Consider the following 22,143-nt stretch of genomic DNA (forward strand, 5'->3'; position numbering starts at 1 on the left):
GAATCCCCCCCGCAGCCTCTGCCTCGGCCCCAAAGCACAAAGTCCTGGGGACGGGCGGGAGCTGCAGGCGCTCAGGCGGTGTAAATCAGCGTGCTCGTGCCTGCAGGGAGAGCGCTCAGCATCCCCGTCCGTGGGGATGGGGACTGGATCACTGTCCCCTGTCCTGCCTGGCACGTAGGTGACAGCCCTGGTCCCTTGGGGATAGGGATGGAGGGAGTTGTGAGGCCGTCAGCCCACCTCGCTCCTTGTGCCGGGAAGCTCGTGGTGCATCGCTGCCACCTTCCAAAAGCTCGGGGTGGGTCGTGGTTGGGGTGTTCGATGCTCCCCCAGCGGGTTAGTGGTGAACAGAAACGTTTCTCAGCTGCTGCTCAGGGCAGAGAGCAGAGAGGTGCTGGTGTTTGTAGGGTTGTGAGCGGGGAGTGGGGACATCCAGGAGGCTCCTGAGCACCCACGGAGCTTGGCCAGGTTGAAGCCAGTTTCTAATGGCCCTTCGGAGATGTTTTGATGCTGAAGCACCCGCCCCGTCCTCTGCCAACACTTAAATCTCTAATTAAAGCCTAGCTTTAATGTCTCTTATGCTAATTTCCAGAAGCTGCTTCGGGTTTGGACTGGGTAGCCCTTGCTTGGGAAATGCCAAAGGAAAAACCACGGGGTGATCTTCCCGGGGCTGAGCGCTCAGCCCGCGGGGACGTCGGCACCCGGCGCCCGAGTGTGCACCGGCAGCACCACCAGCCAGGCGTTTTTTTTGCAGAAAGCGAAGCTTTGCTCCCTGGGCTGGGCTTCGGGAGAGGTTTTTAGCCCCTGACGTAGGTGGAGGTGTGACGAGGTTTGCAGCCGGGCTGCGTGCCCGAGCGAGGCTGGGAGCTGGACCCGGCGCTGCTGACTCCGGGCTTCCCAGACCTGGGAGAGCTGAAAAACAGCCACTAGCTGCTCGCTGCCTTCATCTCCTGGGTTTTGATCTCTTGCTTTGCATGCACCGCCTGGATCCAGGCTTCTCGCTGCAGCCAGGACTATTTTAATGCGCTGTGGGCGCCGGGCTTTTAAATGCAGCTCAGGAGCCTCCGCTTGTGAGCGGGGAGAAACCACCGCTGGTGGAAGGGCTGGTGGCACTGAAATCCGTCCCCAGCAGTGCTCTGCCCTGCCTTGTACCAGACCTTGCACCAGACCTGCTGTCACAACCGGGGGCAGGAGCAGGGCGACGTCGGTGTGACAGGGACAGAGATGGCTTTCGATGGCGCCTGTGTTGTATTGCTTATGTCCTGGAGTTGCTGTACCAGTGCTTCCCAGTGTCTGGAAATACTTCCCTTGCGTGGAAGGGAAACCTGATGCTCAGCATCCCCCAGTCCGCCCGTCTGGCGTCTTGTGCCCGGCTGGGACGGCCGGGGGGCAGCAGCACGTGCGTGCTGGCGGCGCTGCTGGGGAAGTTTTGACGCCTCTGGCTTGGTGGGAGCTGGTGCTGGTGTCAGGAGGGAGCCCTGTGGGGCCCCCAAAAAGTCATACAAGCGTGTGTGTGCGTCTTAGCGCAGCGAGGCAGCGCTGCAAAAGGCCCCAAAGCTCCCCTCTGCCTCCAGGCAGGGGTCGGCTGCCTCCCCGGGTGAGTTCCTGCGATCGCTAATCAACCTCCCTGCTAATAACCATCCTGCAGCTCGGCCTGGGGTCTGCCCTACTCCGGCTTCCCGGCCGCGAGCTCCCAACGCCTCTCGCCAGCGTTCGGAATTGGAAACGGTCCAAAACGTAATGGGGTGGGAGGGCTTCCCCCTCCGCCCCGCACCGCGCCGCGCACCCAGCCTCGGGGCAGCCCCACAGCGCCCGGTCCCGTGGGCACAGCGTCGCTGCGGGGCCGCTTCCCGCGCAGTCCCCGGGCTCTTTGTCCGGCATCGCTTTTATTTTCCCTCTTTTTTTTTTTTTATTTATTTATTTTTATTTTTTTACCCCCTCTCCCATCGGAGAACCTCGTGACGCTGCTGCCCCGTCCGCCAGCCGGCCGCGAGAGCGCCCGGGGGATTGTTTTAAGAAAAAAAGCGTGTGTGGTGCGGGCGGGGGGGGGGGGGGGCCCGCGGGGTGTTGGGGGGGGGTTTAACAGATGACTGCACACTTGAGCGCTTTGCCGGCGGCGTGCCTTCGCCTGGCCGGCCTGGCCCCGCACAATGGCCCCTCTCAGGCGGCTGCAGCCCCCGGCCCTCGCATTCCCCCCGCGCGGGGCCGCGGCGCAGCCACCCAGAAGCGCCGGCGTCGCCCCACGTCCGCGGCGCCCCGGGTTCGGAGCCGCCGGCGAGCCGGGCATCGTCCGTCCGTCCGTCCGTCCGTTCGCGGGCGCCGGCAGCTGCTCTCCCTCATTAAGATGCACACCTGCTCCCCGCCGCCCTTTGTGTGCCGAGCAGATGCCCTGATTTATTATTGTACGCATTTTCTTTTTCATTTGGCCGGGATAATGCCGTCTCATTAACTCAAAATGTCTCCGAATCCTGACAAATTCTCACACAATCCCCAACAATGAAATCAGAATTGGGTTAAAAAAAAAAAAAAAGAAAAAAAGTAGGAGAGGAGAGGGGGAGCGGGGCAGGGACGTGGTCCTGCCTGCGGCACGGCGCGGCGGCTCCGGGGCTGGGGCCGGCTGGCGGGTGAGGGTTTTGCTGCCTGTAGGATCCCCGCGTCCTGGCTTTGGGGTCCTCAGGCTGTGGTGTTGCAGACGGGCGCTCTGTAGCGTGGGCACGGGGCTGTGGCTTTGTCCGGGATGGTCCCCGGGGCTCTCTGTCCCCAGTGCGCCCCTGGGGGCGTTGTGCCTCGGGGACACGAGGTGCCACCAGCTCTGTGGCTATGGGTGCAAGCACGCAGCAGGTGCCCCAGCCCCGTCCTGCCAAAGCTCTGCCAGAGCAGCGCCTTCCCTGGGCATCAGCTGTCTTGCTGTTTATTAGCCTGCATTTATTTCTGCTCTTGAGGCCTCTAATGGCAGCCAGGCGTGGGCTGAGCGTGGCGTGGTGGCGTTGCCACCCTGGTGCAGGACAGGGCTGCAGCATCGCCTGGCTCCTGCCGTGCCCTCCCCGCACCAGCGCTCAGCACAGAAACTGCCCCTCGGGAAGCGGTGTGCCACCAGCAGAGCTGCTCAGGGGAGAAACGAAACGAGTGGCAGCTGGTGTTGCAAACACAAGAGGGTTTGTGCCAGGGAGGTGCTCATCCCCGGGCTCTCCGTTCGATATTCGGGTGCCCTCGGTCTCTCCACGCACAGCTCGGCTCCGTCCTCCCCTTCCCAGAGCCAGGTCCCCCCCCTGCGTGATCCCCTCCCAGCCCCGCGTCCTGCCCAGCCTCTCCAGGCGGTGTCGAGCCACCGGCGCAGGGTTTGCCCTCGTGCGCCGCGTCCCCGTCCCTGCCTCGTGGCTGCTGGTGACAGATGGCTGAGCCGGTGGCCATCGCTCGGGGCCTTTTCTCAGGGCCCCCATGCGGAAACGCGGGGCCCCCAGGAGCTTGGCGAGGGTTTATCTTGGGGGAAGACCTCAGCTGCGCCGAGCTGGGATGTGCCCCACCTGTTACCAGCCAACGGCAAGCCCGCGGTTATTCGCATTCGGCCGATTTCTCGGGACGCAGGGAAGGTAGAAGCTGCGGGGACCCCGCTGCGGGGACAGGAGGCGATGCGGCGCGGGCGTCCTGCACGGCTCAGCCCCGGGGCCGCTGCAGGGCTTCCCTCCGCGCCGGGTCTGGGGGTGTCTGCATGGGGGGGACAGGGATGGGTTCGGTGCTCCGGGCTCTGCCGTGCTCCTGCCGCAGGCGTGGGGTGAGCCACCGCCGCGTCCCCCCTTGGGCCCCGGTTTCCTCTTCAGCGAGGGGGGGGGAGCGAGGAAAGCACTTAGCGCTGAAAAGCAGGATGTCGGCCCTGGAGACGGTGGTTTTGCAAGTCTGTGCAGGCCCCTTGATGGGGGAAGCCTTTGTTCCAGGCGCCTCTTTCATCTTCCTCTTCTCTCAAGGTGCAGCTCGGCCCAGAGCCGTCAGGGTAGAGCCTTCAAACTGCCAAAGCAGCCGTGCTGCGGGGCCGGGCACGGGCAGCGTGCCCGCGCGGCTCTACGCACGTGCTCCTGGAACCAGTGCCGGTACCCGACCGGGGCACCCCGATCCCCCCGGGCTTGGGTCACACTAAATGACATCTCTCTTTTTTTCCCCGTCCCCAGGTGCAGCAGCGCCCACGTGGGCGAGCGGTGCCAGCTGCCCAACCCCTGCCTGAGCTCCCCCTGCAAAAACGCCGGCACCTGCACCCCGGTGGTGCGCGGCAGCACCGCGGACTACACCTGCGCCTGCCGCCTGGGCTTCACCGACGAGCTCTGCCTGACGCCCCGCGAGAACGCCTGCCTCAACAACCCCTGCCGCAACGGGGGCACCTGCGACCTGGTGACGCTCAGCGAGTACAAGTGCCGCTGCCCGCCGGGATGGTCAGGTGAGGCCGGTGGCGCTGCCGCCGCGGGGACCGGGGACGGACGGTCCTCGCTGGGGGGTTGCTCCTGGAAAGCTCCCCCCCGGCGCCGGTTGCTGCTTCCTCCCGTGGTGCTGCTGGGGGAGCGGAGAGGGTTGGCAGTGCCGAGCGTGGAGGTGCCCATTTAGCTGCAAAAATCCTGCACTGATGGGGGTTTTAAAAGGGTAAAGGCCGGGGGAATTAACCCCAACCCCCTGTGAGCACAGCGTGGTTGTGCGCCAGGACTCCCAGCGCTAAGAGCTGTGCTTTGCATCCTCACCCTCCGCCTCCCTCCCCAGGTAAAACCTGCCAGCAGGCCGACCCCTGCGCCTCCAACCCCTGTGCCAACGGGGGCCAGTGCGTCCCCTTCGAAGCCCACTACGTCTGCCGCTGCACGGCCGGCTTCCACGGGGCCAACTGCAAGCAGGACGTGAACGAGTGCAACATCTCGCCGCCCGTCTGCAAGAACGGCGGGAGCTGCACCAACGAGGTGGGCACCTACCAGTGCTCCTGCAAGCCGGCCTACACCGGCCAGAACTGCGAGCACCTCTACGTGCCCTGCAACCCCTCGCCCTGCCAGAACGGGGGGACGTGCCGCCAGACCGGGGACACCACCTACGACTGCACGTGTCTGCCAGGTAGGTGCCCGCTGGGTGCTCCCTGCAAAGAGGTGCCGGGGAACCAGGAACCAGGGTACTGGGGGCCCTTTTGTAGCTTTTTTTTTTTTTTTCTTTCCCCAATTTGCTTCCTCAAGCACGTAGTGCCCAGCCTTTGCTCACGTCACAGCTCTAGGGAGCGACAAAACCAAGTGGCCGGAGCAGGGCCGTCCCGGGTGTGTGGGGGGAGATGCTGGGCAGCCGTGCCTTTAGCAGAGAGGTCATCTGGGGGCTTTTTATACTTGGTGATTCACTAAAATAGCTCTTCCAAAACAACTGCTTCAGCAGAGGCCCCTCTGCGGATGCTCATATTCCAGAATAAGAGTGCCTTTTTCCGTTTTAGCTTAATCCACTTCCAGAATGGAATAATTGTCCCGGAATAGCTATTTTGGAAAGTTTCTGAGTGCAGGCAGGCTTGGGGAAGGGAGACCCTGCCCGTGCTCGCTGCTGCTCCCTCCGGCGAGCACGGGAGCAGCCCAGCCGCTCGCTGCACGCAGGGCAGCGCCGTGCAGCCTGAGCTCAGCCCAGGCTTTGCTTGCCAGGAGGACTGCGCCATTTGTCACCCGAGCCAGCCCCACCAGCTGTGTCCTCTCCCGGGGAGAGATGCCGTGAGCAGTGGTGAGCTGCCTGGGAATTTTCTCACGGGGTTGTTTTATCTCCTCTTGTCACCCATATAGCCCAGCTGGGGCTGGGGCAGGATGAGGGGTGAGCGGCTCTTCTGCTCTGCACCCCGGGTGGTGCGCAGCGTTCCCACGGGAGCCCCATCCTCCCTCCTGCCCCATCTGCACAGAGCATCCCTCTGCACGAGGTAGGGACAGGGTGTCCCAGCCGGCAGAGACGTACCCACATCCCAGTACCATCATCCCGGTACCTGCCTCCTGCCGGCAGTGTGGGCTGGCGCTGGGGAAAGATGCGAGATCCCCTGGGGTAGCATGGGGGAATCTCATCTTGTTCTCTGACATGGACTCAGAAAACCAGAGGCTCGACACCCTTCCCAAGCTTCTGGCTGTACTGTTAGCCATCGAAGATACCCAGGGCCCTGTAGGATCTCCTGCTTCCCCTCCACGCCTGCTTGCCCAGGCTGGAGCAAAGCTCCCGTCCTCGCAGGCAGCGAGGTGCTGGGGCTGAGCCGGGGAAGGAAGCCTTTCCTTCCAGGACGAGCCACGAGCCAGCAGCTCCCACGGGAGCAGCTCCCAGCGCGGGCAGGGCGGCGCGGCGCTGCCGCAGGGCCGGGCAGGTGCCGGGTGGCAGCAGGAGCGGCGCTGGCCTGCCCTGCCGTACCGCTGACGAGGCACTTTTACCCCCAGCAGCCTGGGCGTCGGGCACGGCGGGGTGAGGAATCGCCCCGGGGAGCATCCCTGCCGGGGGCCGGCGCGTTCACACCCAGCCGCGGCTTCGCGGGCGGCTGCAGGGAGATTTGCATGCTGCACGAGCCGGTTCGCCTCCCGCGGGGTGGCACGGCCCCTCGGAAAGGCAGGGTGGCTCCAACGGGGGAGACTTTGAGGTCCCTCGGCACCTCGTGGCTCGCTGCGAGAGCTGCCTCGGCTTTTGGCAGAGGCACGAGGAACCGGGGGCCGCTTCTCATGATAAGAGGGTGATTGATACGCTGGTATGCAGCGCGCCCGATCCGAAACAATGACCCCTTTTCATTTCCAGAGAGGCCTGGCTGTTCCGGGTTTCTTCAAGTTAAACTAATCTCGTCTGGTTTATCATGCCATCGCTGCAGAATGTAACCCGGAGTTTAAAGTAATTGCAGTACTAATTACTCATTCAGGTGGTTCGAAATGAGTTAATCCTGGTAGCTAGGACATTGCCGGTTGTTGCTGTTCAGTCTCAGCCCAGCTGCTTAAAAACAGGGCGCAGAGCAGTGCTGTCTGCTTTGGGCTCCTGTCAGCGACCATAAATCACTGCTACTGCTGCTCGTGTAGTGGGCCTGATGTAGTGGGTCCCAGAGCAAGGGCCTGCGTTTGTTCTAACCCTGGAGCAAGGACGAGCGACAGTCCAAGGGGGACAGGGTGGCTCGACAGATCTCCTGATAAGGACCCGGCCGTTTCGTTTCTGCTGCACGTGGGGAGAGGTCAGGGGCTGCGCGGCTTCAGTGCGCGCCGCGCCATCAGGTGGAGGCGATAAAACAAACCTGAGCAGCCGGGCTGCGGCGAGGAGAGCTGGGATCAGCGCAGCGCGCGCGGCCGTGATTCATGCTGCCAGAGACTGGGGAGCGAAGAATTCCCCTCTGGGGGAAGCACTGCTTATTAGGCTCTTTAAATGCGAAATTAAAACATGGTGATTCAGTGCTGGCTGCCGCGAGCGGTGGTGGGAGCAGCCCCGGTTCATCCCAGCTCGCCGTGGAGTCGGCGGGGCTGGCGTCCCCAGCGGAGCCTCCGCTGCTCGGGGAGAGCATCCTCGGAGCCGGGGGCCTTGGCAGGCGCGCCCCGCGCCGGGGACGCCCGTCTGCCCCGCGCAGGGGATGCAGCCCCTCGCCAGGCCCGGGCGATTGCTCCCTTCCAGGGTAATGTGCGTGTCAGAAAGCAGCCCCGGAGGAGGCGGGACGGGGCTGGAGATGAAACCGGGCGGCTGGCTTCAAAGGCGGCAGGGTGGAGAGCGCCTGGCGGGCTGTCTGCGTGCTAATGAGCAACCGGCTGCAGCGGGGAGGGCGGCGGGAGGGCAGCTCCCGAGCCTCAGCCTCGGTGCAGGGAGCCCTGCGGGGCTTCGGGGCTGTCCTGTCCCCCTTGGGACAGTGGCACTGGACGAGGGCAGGGACATGGCTGGAGGTTGGTGTCACCTCGGCTGTCTCCTCCCCACAGGATTCGCGGGCCAGAACTGCGAGGAGAACATCGACGACTGTCCAGGGAACAACTGCAGGAATGGGGGCACCTGCGTGGACGGCGTCAACACCTACAACTGCCAGTGCCCCCCTGAGTGGACAGGTAGCACCGAGGGTGGCAGGGCTGTCCTGGGGGCTGGGGAGGTGGCTGGGGAGAGCCGTCCTGCTCCGCTGAGTGCAGCAACACGCATCTCTGCAAGGAGCGTGGCTCACCAAGCCGGTGGGAGTGGGTCCATGCCAGCCTCACACCCGTGTCCCTGTCCCTCGCAGGCCAGTACTGCACCGAGGACGTGGACGAGTGCCAGCTGATGCCCAACGCCTGCCAGAACGGGGGCACCTGCCACAACAACCACGGCGGCTACAACTGCGTCTGCGTCAACGGCTGGACGGGCGAGGACTGCAGCGAGAACATCGACGACTGCGCCATGGCCGCCTGCTTCCAGGGGGCCACCTGCCACGACCGGGTGGCCTCCTTCTACTGCGAGTGTCCCCACGGCCGCACAGGTGAGGACCCCAGTGCTCAGGGTGCGGGGTGGCAGCTCCCCGAGCATCCCCTGGCCGATGATGGCAGAGGTCTCGGTGCATGGAGACTTGCGTGCCCAGCACCTTGACGTGCGCGTGCCATTCGCTCCCCAGGTTTGCTGTGCCACCTCGATGACGCCTGCATCAGCAACCCCTGCAACGAGGGCTCCAACTGCGACACCAACCCTGTCAACGGCAAAGCCATCTGCACGTGTCCTTCAGGGTACATGGGGCCAGCCTGCAACCAGGACGTGGACGAGTGCTCGCTGGGTGAGTGCCCTGTGCCAGCCGAGGGGCTGGGCAGCTCATGCAGCAGAGGAGGGAGCTCACTGCAGCTGGGAGCACGTCCCGTAAGCAACTCTTGTGTTTTGCAGGAGCCAACCCATGCGAGCACGCAGGGAAATGCATCAACACCCAGGGGTCCTTCCAGTGCCAGTGTCTGCAGGGCTACTCGGGCCCTCGCTGTGAGATAGACGTCAACGAGTGCCTCTCCAACCCCTGCCAGAACGACGCCACCTGCCTGGACCAGATCGGGGAGTTCCAGTGCATCTGCATGCCCGGTAGGTGGGCGGGCGGCCCCATGGCCCCCACGTGTGTACCCCCTGCCCTGGTGCCGGGTGCAGGCATGGGAAGGCTCCAGGTGCCTGTGAGCATCAGCTCAGCGTCGATTTGCACTCAGAGCTGTGAGAGGCCGGTGTGCCCGGGGGGAGCACTGAAAAGAAGCGCGCTTTGCTCGGCGCAGCATCCCATGGCAGTGGGGACAGGGGAGCGGGGAGCTGGGCACCACCAGCCCTCCACACCCTTCCTCTTGCCAACCCTGCTGGCTTAGGTAGGGAAATCCCCGGTGGACAGCCACCCAGAAACTTGTGCGTAAGGCCGGATGGGCTCCCACCAGCTGGAGCACGGCTCCTGGTCTGTCTGTATAAAATCCCGGTGCCTCCTGGTGTAACCTGCGTGTGGAGGGGGCACCCGTCCTGCTGCGCCCCGTGCCGCCGAGCTGACGGGGCGGTGGGTCTGTCCGCAGGGTACGAGGGCGTTTACTGCGAGATCAACACGGACGAGTGCGCCAGCAGCCCCTGCCTGCACAACGGCAACTGCCTGGATAAGATCAACGAGTTCCACTGCGAGTGCCCCACCGGTACGTGGCATCCAGCGCGGTGGGAACCGAGCCGTCATGTGTCCCGCACCTGACGGTGCCGGCTGCTCGGGATCCTCAGCAGCTCGGGAAAAAGGGGCTGTGTTCCCCGCGGAGCCGCCCGGCTCTGCAGCGATGTGGGATGCTGGCGGTGAAACCTCGCCGCGAGCAGCATCTCCCCGCACGCGGGAAGCGTGGTGCAGAACCGGCGGGAGCTTTCGGGGAGGTTTATCCCATTCTGGCGAGGAGCTGAGCGCCATGCAGGCGATGCTCCACCAAGCCATGGGAGAGGGGAAGGAGGATTAAACCCCTCGGCTTTGCACTTGAAAAGGCCCCACTTTGGGAAGGAGGGCCGGGGGCCGGGGGGGGCCTCGCCAGCCGCTTTGAATGCGGTGTCAAAGTCACGGGGTGGAGCAGAGAATGGGGAGACGGTTAATCTGTGAAAGGAGGTTTTGAAGTTCAGAGACTTTGCTCCTCTAGAGATGTAAATAAGATGCTCTCAATGGCGGGTCGCAGCCCCGCATTCAGGGCCCCGCGCAGCCGTCCCCATGGAAACCCAGCGTCCCGGCTGGGATGTGGGGGGCCCGCACGGGACTTGCCCGGCACAGGGAGGGGGCAGCGGGCAGCCCCCGGCAGGTCTGGCCGTCCACACCGCAGGGACACAACTTCTGCCTCCCATTTCAGGCTTCAACGGGCACCTGTGCCAGTTCGACATCGACGAGTGCGCCAGCACCCCCTGCAAGAACGGGGCCAAGTGCGTGGACGGCCCCAACACCTACAGCTGCGAGTGCACCGAAGGTGAGGGGTCCCCACGTCCCCCCCCCCCGTCCGAGGAACAACCCCCCTTCTGCCCCGTAACGTGCCGTAAAACCACAGTAATGAGCTATTAACAAGGAAAGTGCCCAAATCCCTGCTTCCAGCCAGCCCCGTACCGGGTGTAACGAGCGCGGCGCTAATGAGGTGTGGCCCCGCAGCACCCGTCCCGCTGCGCTCCCCGCTGCTGCGACAGGCGGCGGCGAGGGGGAAGGAAGGAAGGAAGGAATAAAGCTGCCTCTATGGGGACGCAAGGTGCAGAGCTCCGGGGGCTCGCAGACCGAAACCCAAGGAGCAATTGCACAGAACGATGACTCGAGCCCTGGTGGCAAACAGTGGCTCTTTTGTGGAGCAGCTCCCGCCAGAAATCTTCCAGCTGAATGGCCTCTAATTAGTGTCTTGCTAATGCCAAGCCCCGATGAAAAGCTGCTATGTGGGCTTGGCGGGGTCTAGTCAAAGCTGTACTTTGTCCTCGGCTCTCCACCCCCAGCCCGTCGGGGAGGGAGCCGGCCAGGAGAATAGGATCTGCTGGGGGGGTGATTATTCGGGGGTGCATGCGGCCGGCCCCCCCGCACGCTCCGGGACGAGACGCGGGCGAGCGCGGGGCCCCGCTCCTGAGCCGAGCCGGCTTAATGCAGGTCATTGTGCGCCCCGGGACAAAGCCCGCAAGCCGGGCTCTGAAAGGCCCCACAGCCAGGAGGGATCCAACCCCTTGCACCCCATCCCCAGGGGGTTCCTGCTGCACTGGTGGAGCGGGTGGGTGCTGCCCAGCACCCGCCTTGGGTGGGCAGGAGCATCCCCCGTCCTGATCCCGCATCCTCCATCCCTCCATGCTCACCCTGCATCCTCTCCATCCTCCTCCTGCATCCTCCATCCTCACCCCACAACCTCTCCGTCCTCACCCCACGTCCCCCTGTCTGCCCCCAGGTTTCTCGGGCGCTCACTGCGAGATTGACATCGACGAGTGCGACCCTGACCCGTGCCACTACGGGACCTGCAAGGACAGCATTGCTGCCTTCACCTGCCTCTGCCAGCCTGGCTACACGGGCCACCGCTGCGACATCAACATCAACGAGTGCCAGAGCCAGCCCTGCAAAAACGGGGGGACCTGCCAGGACAGGAACAACGCCTACAACTGCCTGTGCCTCAAGGGGACCACAGGTGAGCAAGGGGAGCGGCCGGGACAGCCGTGCCAGCGAGGTGCCTGGTCCCACCCCTGGACAGGTTCATCGTGATGCCCGGGGAGGCCCTGGGCCACCGCCAGCAGCCACCCCGATTTTGGGGACGGCCTGGGGCAGGGGTGTCCTCGGCCAGGACGAGTTTTCCCGGTTTAGCGCCCTCGCCCCAGCCGGGAGCCTGGAAGCTGCCTGCGGGGGAGGCTCTTTGTTGTGGAGCGGGGAGCAGCGCGGCGGGGCCTGCCCGCGGGTTTTGTTTTGCCTCGTCAGCAGGGCCGGGGTCCCACAAGCACCTAACGCCCCTGCTTTCCTCCTCAAGGGCCCAACTGCGAGATCAACCTGGACGACTGCGCCAGCAACCCCTGCGACTATGGCAAGTGCATCGACAAGATCAACGGCTACGAGTGCACCTGCGAGCCGGGGTACACAGGTGAGAGAAGGCACGGCGGTGGCCGCTTGCAGCCTGGCCCAAATCAGGACACTCTGGGTGACACAGGGATGGGGCGAGGAGGGACGGCGCTGCTGTCCTCCAGTGGGGGACTCCTGTGGCAGGGAGCAGCCGGGGTGACCAAGGTCCCAGGGAGGCCCTGCCCCAGCCTCCTGCAGCCGGCGGTGCTGCCAGGAGCCCCGCGCACTCCCACCCCAGCCCGGACCCCCTGCGTGTCCAAATGGGCGATTCCAGCTCAGGCCAAAATCAGAGGGGTTCCAGTGCCGCGAATTCGACTCCCGGTGCATCCACTCCCATGGGTATCGGGTTGCTGCCTTGTCTAACTGGTTTGTTTGATCACCGCTGGAAAAAGCCAGCGGCTTTGATAGCAGCAGACCCCGCTGGCTCCCCGCTCGCGGCAGCGAGGGCCGCACGGCTCTTTGTGCTCCTGCTCGCCAGGAGCCTTCAATAAAGCCTTCCTTTGTCAGCCGCAGCAGGTAGGGTTACGGGCTGAAACTGGCTCCCTTTGCTATTCCCTCCTGGACCGAAGGAGCCCATGGCACGGCCCCCTCCCAGCTGCATTTCATTAAGCCAGGAGCGCGATGCAGCGGTGTGAAATCACCGTACACCAAGGGCAGGCCTGCTTGTACGTGGCTGGCACACGTGCGCCTGGAGATCCGAGTTCTGATGGCACCCTCAGCACGGCTGGAGGGGAGCCACATGCTCCGTGCCCTGAGGAGGCTCCTCGCACGAGGTAACGCTTCGCTGCCCCTTCCCAGGGCGCATGTGCAACATCAACATCGACGAGTGCGCCAGCAACCCCTGCCACAACGGGGGCACCTGCAAGGACGGCATCAACGGCTTCACTTGCCTCTGCCCCGAGGGTTTCCACGACCCCAAGTGCCTGTCCGAAGTGAACGAGTGCAACAGCAACCCCTGCATCCACGGGAGATGCCACGACGGGCTGAACGGGTAGGCTGGGGGCACGGGGGCTGCTGGGACCAAAGGGCGACCCAGCAACGTTGGGTCACAGCAGATCCTCTCCTTTACACTCTTAATTCTTCCCCAAAGGTACCGGTGCGATTGCGACCCAGGCTGGAGCGGGACAAACTGCGACATCAACAATAATGAGTGTGAATCCAATCCCTGCATGAACGGCGGCACCTGCAAGGATATGACCAGCGGCTACATCTGCACCTGCAGGGAAGGGTTCAGCGGTAAGGACGTGGCCGGGGCGTGGGTGGGGGCCCTGGGAGATGTCACTGTGGGGAGATGCCTGGTCTGGGTGGAAGACGTGGCAGTGCCGTCAGCCCAGGGACCTTCAGCTGTGTCTGGGCTCCCAGGGCTTGAACTTACAGCAGGAGGCTCCCCTCCCATGAGCACGCCTCCATCACGGCCAGTTTTGCACCTGCATTTCTGTTTTCTTTCCTAGGACCCAACTGCCAGACCAATATCAACGAGTGTGCTTCCAACCCCTGCCTGAATCAGGGCACCTGCATCGATGACGTGGCCGGCTACACCTGCAACTGCCTCCTGCCCTACACAGGTGAGGGGGCAGCACCCCACGACCCCAGCCCTCCCATGGGGCTGCCAATGGCAAAGCCGTCCCTGTGTGCGTGCACCGCATGCGGGGGCTTCCCTAACACTGCCCCGTGGGGCTGCCCACGGCTCCACCTCCCCGTGCCACAGCACAGCTGGAGGAAACACCGAGGAGCTTTGGGAAGCAGCAGGGCAGAGCTTCCTCCTTCCTTCTCCTCCTCCTCCTCCTCCTTCTCCTCCTCCTCCTCCTCCTCCTCCTCTGGGGCACCGAGGTGGTGGCAGGGCCTCGGCCGCAGCCCGCGCCCTGGGCATCAGCACCGGGAACCCTCCTCGCTGCCAGGGGGGGGCCCCGTTTGCTCGCCCGCCCTGGTGCCCCCGCTGGAAAAAGCAAGCCGAGGCCGGGGGCCGGGGGGTTCTGCTGAGCCGATTCCTGTTTGCCGTCCTCCCGCTTCCGCTCGCGCAGAGCGGCCGCCGGAGCACAATTGCAGGAAGCTCTGAGCTGTTTCCTGCCTTCGGCAGTGGCCATAGAAACCCCTGGGGGGGGGACGGGACGGGGCAGGCGGGGAGTGGAAGGCTCTGGAAAATAGCAAAGGCCAGTTTGGGAGATACTGGCTGACAGGGAAGATAAGGGTTCGGAGGGAACGTGTCCCTTGGCTGGACGTAAACAGGAAAAGCAGCTGAGAGGGGGGGGAGCATAAGGGGGAAAGCCACCCCAAGCAGTGCTTCCCTTCCAAAGGAAACGAGTGGCCCTTTAACGAAGCCCAGATTTTAAGTGTTTAAAGGGTTCCTGGGGGACCGGGAGTCACAAAGGGCTCAGGGATGGAGGAAGCAGCCCTGGGGAGGCTGCCCAGGGGTGGGTTGGGGGGGCCCAGGGCTGGCAGCAGCCCCAGAGGTGTGAATGGGGACCGTGGGGACTTGGGCTACCCGTCGTTTGGGAGGGGGCATCAGCAGCCACTTGTGCCTGCACAGGAGCCACCTGCGAGGACGTGCTGGCCCCATGCGCCGGCGGCCCCTGCAAGAACGGCGGCGAGTGCCGGGAGTCGGAGGACTACGAGAGCTTCTCCTGCAGCTGCCCGCCCGGCTGGCAAGGTGGGCGCTGCTGCGAGGGCGCTGCCCTGCTGCGGGCTGCGGCGGGCGCTCGGGGCAAGGCGTCCGTCCCCAGGGACGTCCGCCAGCGCCTCCAGCTCACGGTACCCGACCCGCTGTGTCCGCAGGTCAGACGTGCGAGATCGACATCAACGAGTGCGTGAAGAGCCCCTGCCGCAACGGGGCCACGTGCCAGAACACCAACGGCAGCTACCGCTGCCTCTGCAGGGCGGGCTTCGCCGGCCGCAACTGCGACACCGACATCGACGACTGCCAGCCCAGTAAGAGCAATATGCCCCCCGTGCTTTTAGCCAAGCCCCGAGCCCCCGGCTTCCCTGCGCTCCTGGGGTTGGGGTCAGCCTCCCCGTGCACAGGGAGCCCTCCGTGTGGGTCTGGGTCGGCCCCGTTCCTTTGGGAACGTCTCCATCCCATCCCGATGGAGCTGCGTCAATCCGGGCCAGGTGGTAGGTGGCAGGAAGGAGGCTGGGGGGGACAGTGACGTGCAGGCAGTGAGCAAGCGTGTCCCACGTGCCCTCCACATTCCCAGTCCCCAGCTGGGGCTGGGCTGGCCTCTGTCCCATCCCTTTGCATGGTTGGGGGACGTGTGTGTGGGCAACACCACGGACCCGCTGCATCGTAACGTGCACGTCCTCTCCCGTCCAGATCCGTGCCACAACGGCGGCTCCTGCTCAGACAGCGTGGGCACGTTCTTCTGCGAGTGCCTGGCCGGCTTCCGCGGCCCCAAGTGCGAGGAGGACATCAACGAGTGCGCCAGCAACCCCTGCAAGAACGGTGCCAACTGCACCGACTGCGTCAACAGCTACACCTGCACCTGCCCCTCCGGCTTCAGCGGCATCCACTGCGAGAACAACACTCCCGACTGCACCGAGAGGTACTGCCTTGTGCGAGGGGGTCCCCGTGCTGCCCTATGGCCCCAGACGAGCCCTGTGGGTCTGCGGGGGCTTTGGGGCTGGGGTCCGGCATGGAGCACGTCAGCCAGCGGCACTGGCTCACACGGATGTGGCGTTTGTGTTCCCAGCTCCTGCTTCAACGGTGGGACCTGCGTGGATGGCATCAACACGTTCACCTGCCTCTGTCCGGCCGGCTTCACGGGCAGCTACTGCGAGCACAACATCAACGAGTGCGACTCCAAGCCGTGCCTCAATGGGGGCACCTGTCAGGACAGCTACGGGACGTACAAGTGCACGTGTCCCCAGGGATACACCGGGCTCAACTGCCAGGTAGAGGAGGCTTGGGCTGTCATGGGCACTGCCCCCGGTCCTGTCAATGCATGCCAACCGGGGGGATTTCGGGGGTCTCTGTGGTCTCTGCCCTGGGTGCAGGGCTGGGTCTGTATCCTGTAGAAGCCCCACTGGGTCCTGACTCCCCTGCTGTCCCCTTCCAGAACCTGGTGCGTTGGTGCGACTCCTCGCCCTGCAAGAACGGGGGGAAGTGCTGGCAGACCAACAACCTGTACCGCTGCGAGTGCAACAGCGGCTGGACCGGGCTCTACTGCGACGTCCCCAGCGTCTCCTGCGAGGTGGCTGCAAAGCAGCAAGGTACGTCCCTGCCGTCGTTCCCTGCAGCCGTGTGTGGTCTCACAGGGCTGGGGGGTCACCAAGGCTTCCAGTGCTGGGCTCCAAGCGGGGTCTTTCGGTGGGGACCACGCTCAGGTCTCTTGGTGGGGACCTTTGCACAGTGCAGAGTGATCTCAGGGTTTGCTGTCGTGTGCACCCACCACCCTGGGGCTGTATTTCCTGGTGGGACACGCGGTGCAAAGGGTGGCCAGGATTTGGCCCTGTAGTGCCTGGGTGTCGCTGAGGTCCCCGTGTCTCTTGGTGCTCTCCCCGGCAGGTATCGACGTCGCACACCTCTGCAGGAACTCGGGGCTCTGCGTGGACACCGGCAACACTCACTTCTGCCGCTGCCAGGCCGGCTACACCGGCAGCTACTGCGAGGAGCAGGTGGACGAGTGCTCCCCAAACCCCTGCCAGAACGGAGCCACCTGCACAGATTACCTGGGAGGCTACTCCTGCGAGGTGGGTGCTGTCCTCATGCGGTGTCCTGGGGCAGGGCGAGGGCAGCGAGGGCTGTGTTGGGCCCTTTGTGGGGGTTGTGGTAGCGCCAGGGGCAGGAACAGAGCAGCCGTTTGTATATCCCAGGCACCGTGTGGCAATCGGGTGAACATCTCTGACAGCTCCCCTCTTCCCTCCTTGTAGTGCGTGGCTGGTTATCATGGAGTTAACTGCTCGGAGGAGATCAATGAGTGCTTGTCCCACCCGTGCCAGAATGGAGGAACCTGCATCGATCTCATCAATACCTACAAATGCTCCTGCCCCAGAGGAACCCAAGGTAAATTAATTCCCCAGGCTGGGGCATTAGCGGGTTGAATGCAGATATCCTCGGTATCTGCTCATTAGCTGCTCAGGCTAGCAGAAGCAAACGCAACGATAGAGGATTGTGTTTGCTCGCAAGCTTAGCCATCAAGGCCACGCAACCTTGGACACGAGCTGCACGGTGCTGCGTGCTTCCCGCCAGAGCGGTGGCTCAGACTGCCATTGAGTTGGTCAGGCTCAGCCCCTTCGCAGGGAAGGTTCGCACGAGGGACCACCGGTCACCCCGATACTGTTTGATGAGCTGTGTGGGTTGTTCCCCCATTTCTCTAGGGGTGCACTGTGAAATCAATGTGGATGACTGCAGCCCTTTCTTTGATCCTGTCACCCTGGGGCCCAAGTGCTTTAACAATGGCAAGTGCACGGATCGGGTAGGTGGCTACAGCTGCATCTGCCCCCCTGGCTTTGTAGGGGAGCGCTGCGAGGGAGACGTCAACGAGTGCCTGTCCAACCCCTGCGATGCGCGCGGCACCCAGAACTGCGTGCAGCGGGTCAATGACTACAAATGCGAGTGCCGGCCTGGCTACGCAGGTGAGCGCCGCGTCCTTCCCGCTCCCTGCGGCGCCTGGCCACCCCGAGCACCTCGCACGCCTCCCTCCGCCCCTTACACCCTCCTCTCTCCCTCTGCAGGGCGTCGCTGCGACACCGTGGTGGACGGCTGCAAGGGCAAGCCCTGCAGGAATGGGGGAACGTGCGCTGTGGCCAGCAACACCGGCCGTGGCTTCATCTGCAAGTGCCCCCCGGTAGGTACCTGCTGCTCTCCAGCTCCGAGCACGGGGCATTGCACGGGCCCTGCAGGTCGCAGAGAGGAGGAATATCCGTGCATCCGTGCCTTCCTCACCCCCACGGGGATCTGGTGTCTGTCAGGGAGGAGGAGGAGGCTCACGCTGTGACACCCAGCTCTGTAGGACAGGCTCCTTGCCATCTTGTTGGTGGACGATGATTTGCACCACATAAAGGTGGAGCGGGCAGCTATGGAGAAGAGCTCTCCGTTTCCAGGGGGATGCTCTAACGGGGTTCACATCCTAGATTATCCTTGCCCGTCACTAGTTTCAGGGGAAGCGCCAGCGCCGTGCCCTAGCCAGGTCTATCTGATCACCCTTGGGTTTGTGCTCAGTTTCCCAGAACACACATGTGGTTTAGGACACAGGGCAGCGTCGCTTTATTCTGACTCCCTCTGTGCTGTCACCTCCCCAGGGCTTCGTGGGTGCCACCTGTGAGAACGACTCCCGCACCTGCGGGAACTTGCACTGCCTGAACGGCGGCACCTGCATCTCCATCCACAAGAGCTCCAAGTGCATGTGCGCCCCGGCCTTCACGGGGCCCGAGTGCCAGTACCCGGCCAGCAGCCCCTGCACCTCCAACCCCTGCTACAACGGGGGCACCTGCGAGTTCCTCAGCGACGCTCCCCCCTATTACCACTGCAACTGCCCTGCCAACTTCAACGGCCTCAACTGCCACATCCTCGACTTCGATTTCCAAGGTGGGTTCGGGCAGGACATCATCCCACCCAAAATTGAGGAGAAGTGCGAGATCGCGGTTTGCGCGGGGTATGCCGGCAACAAGATCTGCGACGGCAAGTGCAACAACCACGCCTGCGGCTGGGACGGGGGCGACTGCTCCCTCAACTTCAACGACCCCTGGAAGAACTGCTCGCAGTCGCTGCAGTGCTGGAAGTACTTCAACGACGGCAAGTGCGACTCTCAGTGCAATAACGCGGGCTGCCTGTACGATGGGTTCGACTGCCAGAAGTACGAAGGGCAGTGCAAGTAAGTGACACTCTTGCTCATTGACGCTCTTGCTTTAAAGCCCCGATCTCTCAGATCTTCTGGTTGTATCTGCTTCGTCAGTTCCTCAGTGCAGACCTGTTGTTGGCTCTCTTCATTCTCTTCTCCTGCACATGGGGCTGCATCTCAAGCGACCACGCTTCCCCATGGTCTTACAGAGTTTTATGTATGCTCTGAAGCTTTCTGTGCTTGGCTTCCCTGCCCTGGCCTGTATCATGCCACAAAAGTGAATTTTGCAGCTTGCAGTAGTGTCACAGTCAGTTTCAGTGTAGTAAGAGCTCAGATGGAAGACCAACCACGAAACATGGTATGAACATCCAGGCATTTACCAAACGTTGTCTTTGGCAACAGCAGGAACTTGATCCCAGATTTCCAGACAAATTCTGGTCTAAGTAACTATTCCATGTCCCCATGTCTTTTCTGAGTCACTGTAATTTGTCCTTGTTTTCTGGCATCTAAATTGTGACTTACAATTTCACAGCTGCTGTCTTTCACCCCAGATGTGGATGCTTTGCAATCCTGCATGGAACAGATCCCTTCTATGTAAATTGCTTTCACGTTCATTAGGATAAAAAGTGTTGACCCAAAAGAGAGGTCTTTGTGAAGCACAAATTATTTTCTTAGCAGACAGCTAATATGCAGAATACTTAGCCTAATTCATATTTCTGCCTCTCTTTTTCTTCTGCCCAGCCCTCTGTATGATCAGTACTGCAAGGACCACTTCTCAGATGGTCACTGTGACCAGGGCTGCAATAATTTTGAGTGCGAATGGGATGGTCTGGACTGTGCAAACAATATGCCGGAGAAGCTTGCAGACGGCACCCTGGTGGTGGTGGTGCTGATCACCCCCGAGAACCTGAAGAACAACTCCTTCAATTTCCTGCGGGAGCTGAGCCGTGTGCTGCACACCAACGTCGTCTTCAAGAAGAACTCCAAGGGAGAGTATATGATCTTCCCCTACTACGGCAACGAGGAGGAGCTGAAAAAGCATTACATCAAGAGGTCAACAGAGGACTGGTCAGATATGTCCAGTGCTGTCATCAACAAAGTAAAGACCAGCCTCTACTCCCGGGCTGGCAGGAGGCAAAAGAGAGAGCTCGATCAGATGGACATCAGAGGGTAAGGAGGACCAGTGGGTTCCTTTTCGCCGAGCAGCATTTGTTTTGTGTGTTGATAATAGTAACACGCTATAAAGAAGAGGATGTAGGCCAGATAATTGTATTTAGATGTTGCTTTCTGTGTGAATAGAAACCGGATTTTGCTCTCATGTGGGAAAAGCGAGCGATTGCTCAGGAATCGCTGATACAATGCTGCGCCGACTCTCACGGTTGAAGGAGCCTTGTGCATTGTTGGGAGCCGGGCTGGGCTGGGTGGGACCTGGAAGCCGAGGCTGGCCTGACCGTCTGTCTGACTGCAGGAAGTCATTAAGCTAAGCCTCAGTTTCTCCCTGGGAAATGCTTCCTAGAGCTTTGTTGTAAAGCTCAATCGCTGCAAACTGTGTTTGGAGATCTCTGGTATAAACATATAGATCTAACCTTCTCCCTCTCTGCGGGCTCAATCAAAAGTCACCAAAACCAAAGGAGTTCGAGCAGCGAAACTGATGTGAAAGGTTTTAAGGCTCCCAAACAGCATGATTTAAGACACTCTGGTGTCTGGGTAGTCTTAAAGCATTGTGAAGCAGAGACTCCCCTGCATTCCCGTGGATAAGGAGTCAGGCTTTGTCGTGTTCATTGAGATAAATCCAGTAGACCACCGGTGTGAGCTCAGGGAAGCCACAGAGAAGCGGGGAAATGGGTTCCCACCTTCTAATTCCCACTGATGGGGGGTTAAGGAGGGGAGGGAGACGGATCTTGCCTGCCTTTGCAGTGTGATCATCGCACCTCATTTCTCATTGACTCTTCTCGCAGATCCATCGTCTACTTGGAAATTGATAACCGTCAGTGCATCCAGTCGTCTTCCCAGTGCTTCCAGAGTGCAACCGACGTGGCGGCGTTCCTGGGTGCCTTGGCCTCCCTTGGCAACCTGAACATACCCTACAAAATAGAAGCCGTTAAAAGTAAGCAGGGCTGGTCGGCTGGGGGAGAGAGCACTGAAACCTCCCAGTCTCATCCGTGTTTTGTTCCCTGTCGGCTGGCTCAGATGCCACAGCTGAGCACAGCCTGGTTTTGAAACCTTGCACCTTGTTTTTAAGTCTGTTTTTAAAAATGATACAAAAACTGTTTATTTTTGCTTATTCCTGGTTTATTTCAAAATCATTATCACTATAAAAGTTTAAAAAAAACACAGCCCAACCAGCTCCAATCAATCAGTGACATGCAAGGAGTTGAAGTTTGTATCTTGAAAATCCCCCCTAAATCCTTTTGTCTTAACAGCTCAATGCGAGCGCAATGATTTGAAGTTTGCTAATCCTTTTCCTTAAAGGAGAAAAAAGTAAAGCTGTCTCCTGATGCAGGCTGGCTTGTGCAGCGGAGAATTTGCCGATAGTTTGCAATTCTGATTAATAGCGTATAAAATGACCTTATTTTGGGGGGGCTGATTTAGATCAGCCTTAGGTACCTTTATTAACTAATTTTGCTTCATTTCCACTCTGTCACTGGTTTGCTATGCAGCTTAATGTCTCAGCGTCTCCTTGTGCCCCACTGTTTTTCAGGTGAAACGGCTGAACCCACGAGGAACTCCCAGCTGTATCCTATGTACGTGGTGGTAGCTGTGCTGGTCCTGCTTGCTTTCATCGGAGTGGGAGTACTGGTATCTCGTAAGCGGCGCAGGGAGCATGGGCAGCTTTGGTTCCCAGAGGGCTTCAAAGTGACAGAGTCAAGCAAGAAGAAGCGACGAGAGCCGCTTGGGGAGGATTCTGTTGGACTGAAGTGAGTAATTTGCGTGTTAGCCTGTTAAACACAGCGGAGTGGGGCTGTCTGGGGGCTCTTCTGGAGAATCCCATCAGAGTTTTGTCCTCTAGTGCATCCTAGCAGAGTAGTTGGGAGGAGAAAAATTGGGTTTCGTATTGTTCTGCATGGGGAAAACCACATTCTAGTTTGGAGGAGATTTTTAAATGATTCTTGATCCATTTGCACTTGGTAAAATATGAAAGGCACCTTGAGGGGAACTTCCTGAAAATCTTCTTTTGATTCTTCTTCTGTGCATGTGTATAAATAAGCACAGCCCATCCCATATCAGTTCCAGTGGAGGAGCTAATTTTTCGCATGGTTTTGTTTTTAAAGACCCCTCAAAAATGCTTCAGATGGCACACTGATGGATGACAACCAAAATGAGTGGGGTGATGAGGAGACCTTGGACACCAAGAAGTTCAGGGTAAGCTACCTGCAGGATTTCCTTTCTGTGCTGCAA

The 22,143-nt window shown here is 61.4% G+C and overlaps 1 protein-coding gene across 2 annotated transcripts in view; it reads left to right on the forward strand.

Moving 5' to 3' along the window:
* NOTCH1 (notch receptor 1) overlaps positions 1-22,143 on the forward strand; it is a 40,965-nt gene that overhangs the window by 13,031 nt on the left and 5,791 nt on the right. Inside the window, exons 3-29 of one of the 2 annotated variants that reach the window (XM_040531013.1) lie at positions 4,161-4,423; positions 4,738-5,076; positions 7,899-8,021; positions 8,189-8,422; positions 8,555-8,710; positions 8,815-9,000; positions 9,465-9,578; positions 10,260-10,373; positions 11,316-11,549; positions 11,883-11,993; positions 12,770-12,962; positions 13,062-13,207; positions 13,423-13,536; positions 14,499-14,618; positions 14,744-14,896; positions 15,279-15,507; positions 15,655-15,856; positions 16,021-16,174; positions 16,470-16,654; positions 16,835-16,967; positions 17,282-17,539; positions 17,639-17,751; positions 18,206-18,777; positions 19,486-19,914; positions 20,703-20,851; positions 21,446-21,662; positions 22,017-22,107. In XM_040531013.1, the coding sequence (XP_040386947.1) occupies positions 4,161-4,423; positions 4,738-5,076; positions 7,899-8,021; positions 8,189-8,422; positions 8,555-8,710; positions 8,815-9,000; positions 9,465-9,578; positions 10,260-10,373; positions 11,316-11,549; positions 11,883-11,993; positions 12,770-12,962; positions 13,062-13,207; positions 13,423-13,536; positions 14,499-14,618; positions 14,744-14,896; positions 15,279-15,507; positions 15,655-15,856; positions 16,021-16,174; positions 16,470-16,654; positions 16,835-16,967; positions 17,282-17,539; positions 17,639-17,751; positions 18,206-18,777; positions 19,486-19,914; positions 20,703-20,851; positions 21,446-21,662; positions 22,017-22,107 (5,332 nt within the window). The remainder of the gene's footprint in view (positions 1-4,160; positions 4,424-4,737; positions 5,077-7,898; positions 8,022-8,188; positions 8,423-8,554; positions 8,711-8,814; positions 9,001-9,464; positions 9,579-10,259; positions 10,374-11,315; positions 11,550-11,882; positions 11,994-12,769; positions 12,963-13,061; positions 13,208-13,422; positions 13,537-14,498; positions 14,619-14,743; positions 14,897-15,278; positions 15,508-15,654; positions 15,857-16,020; positions 16,175-16,469; positions 16,655-16,834; positions 16,968-17,281; positions 17,540-17,638; positions 17,752-18,205; positions 18,778-19,485; positions 19,915-20,702; positions 20,852-21,445; positions 21,663-22,016; positions 22,108-22,143) is intronic. The other variant, XM_040531014.1, reaches the window with a different exon arrangement.

This window comes from Cygnus olor, chromosome 19, assembly GCF_009769625.2.
Source record: "Cygnus olor isolate bCygOlo1 chromosome 19, bCygOlo1.pri.v2, whole genome shotgun sequence".
Lineage (NCBI taxonomy): Eukaryota > Metazoa > Chordata > Aves > Anseriformes > Anatidae > Cygnus > Cygnus olor.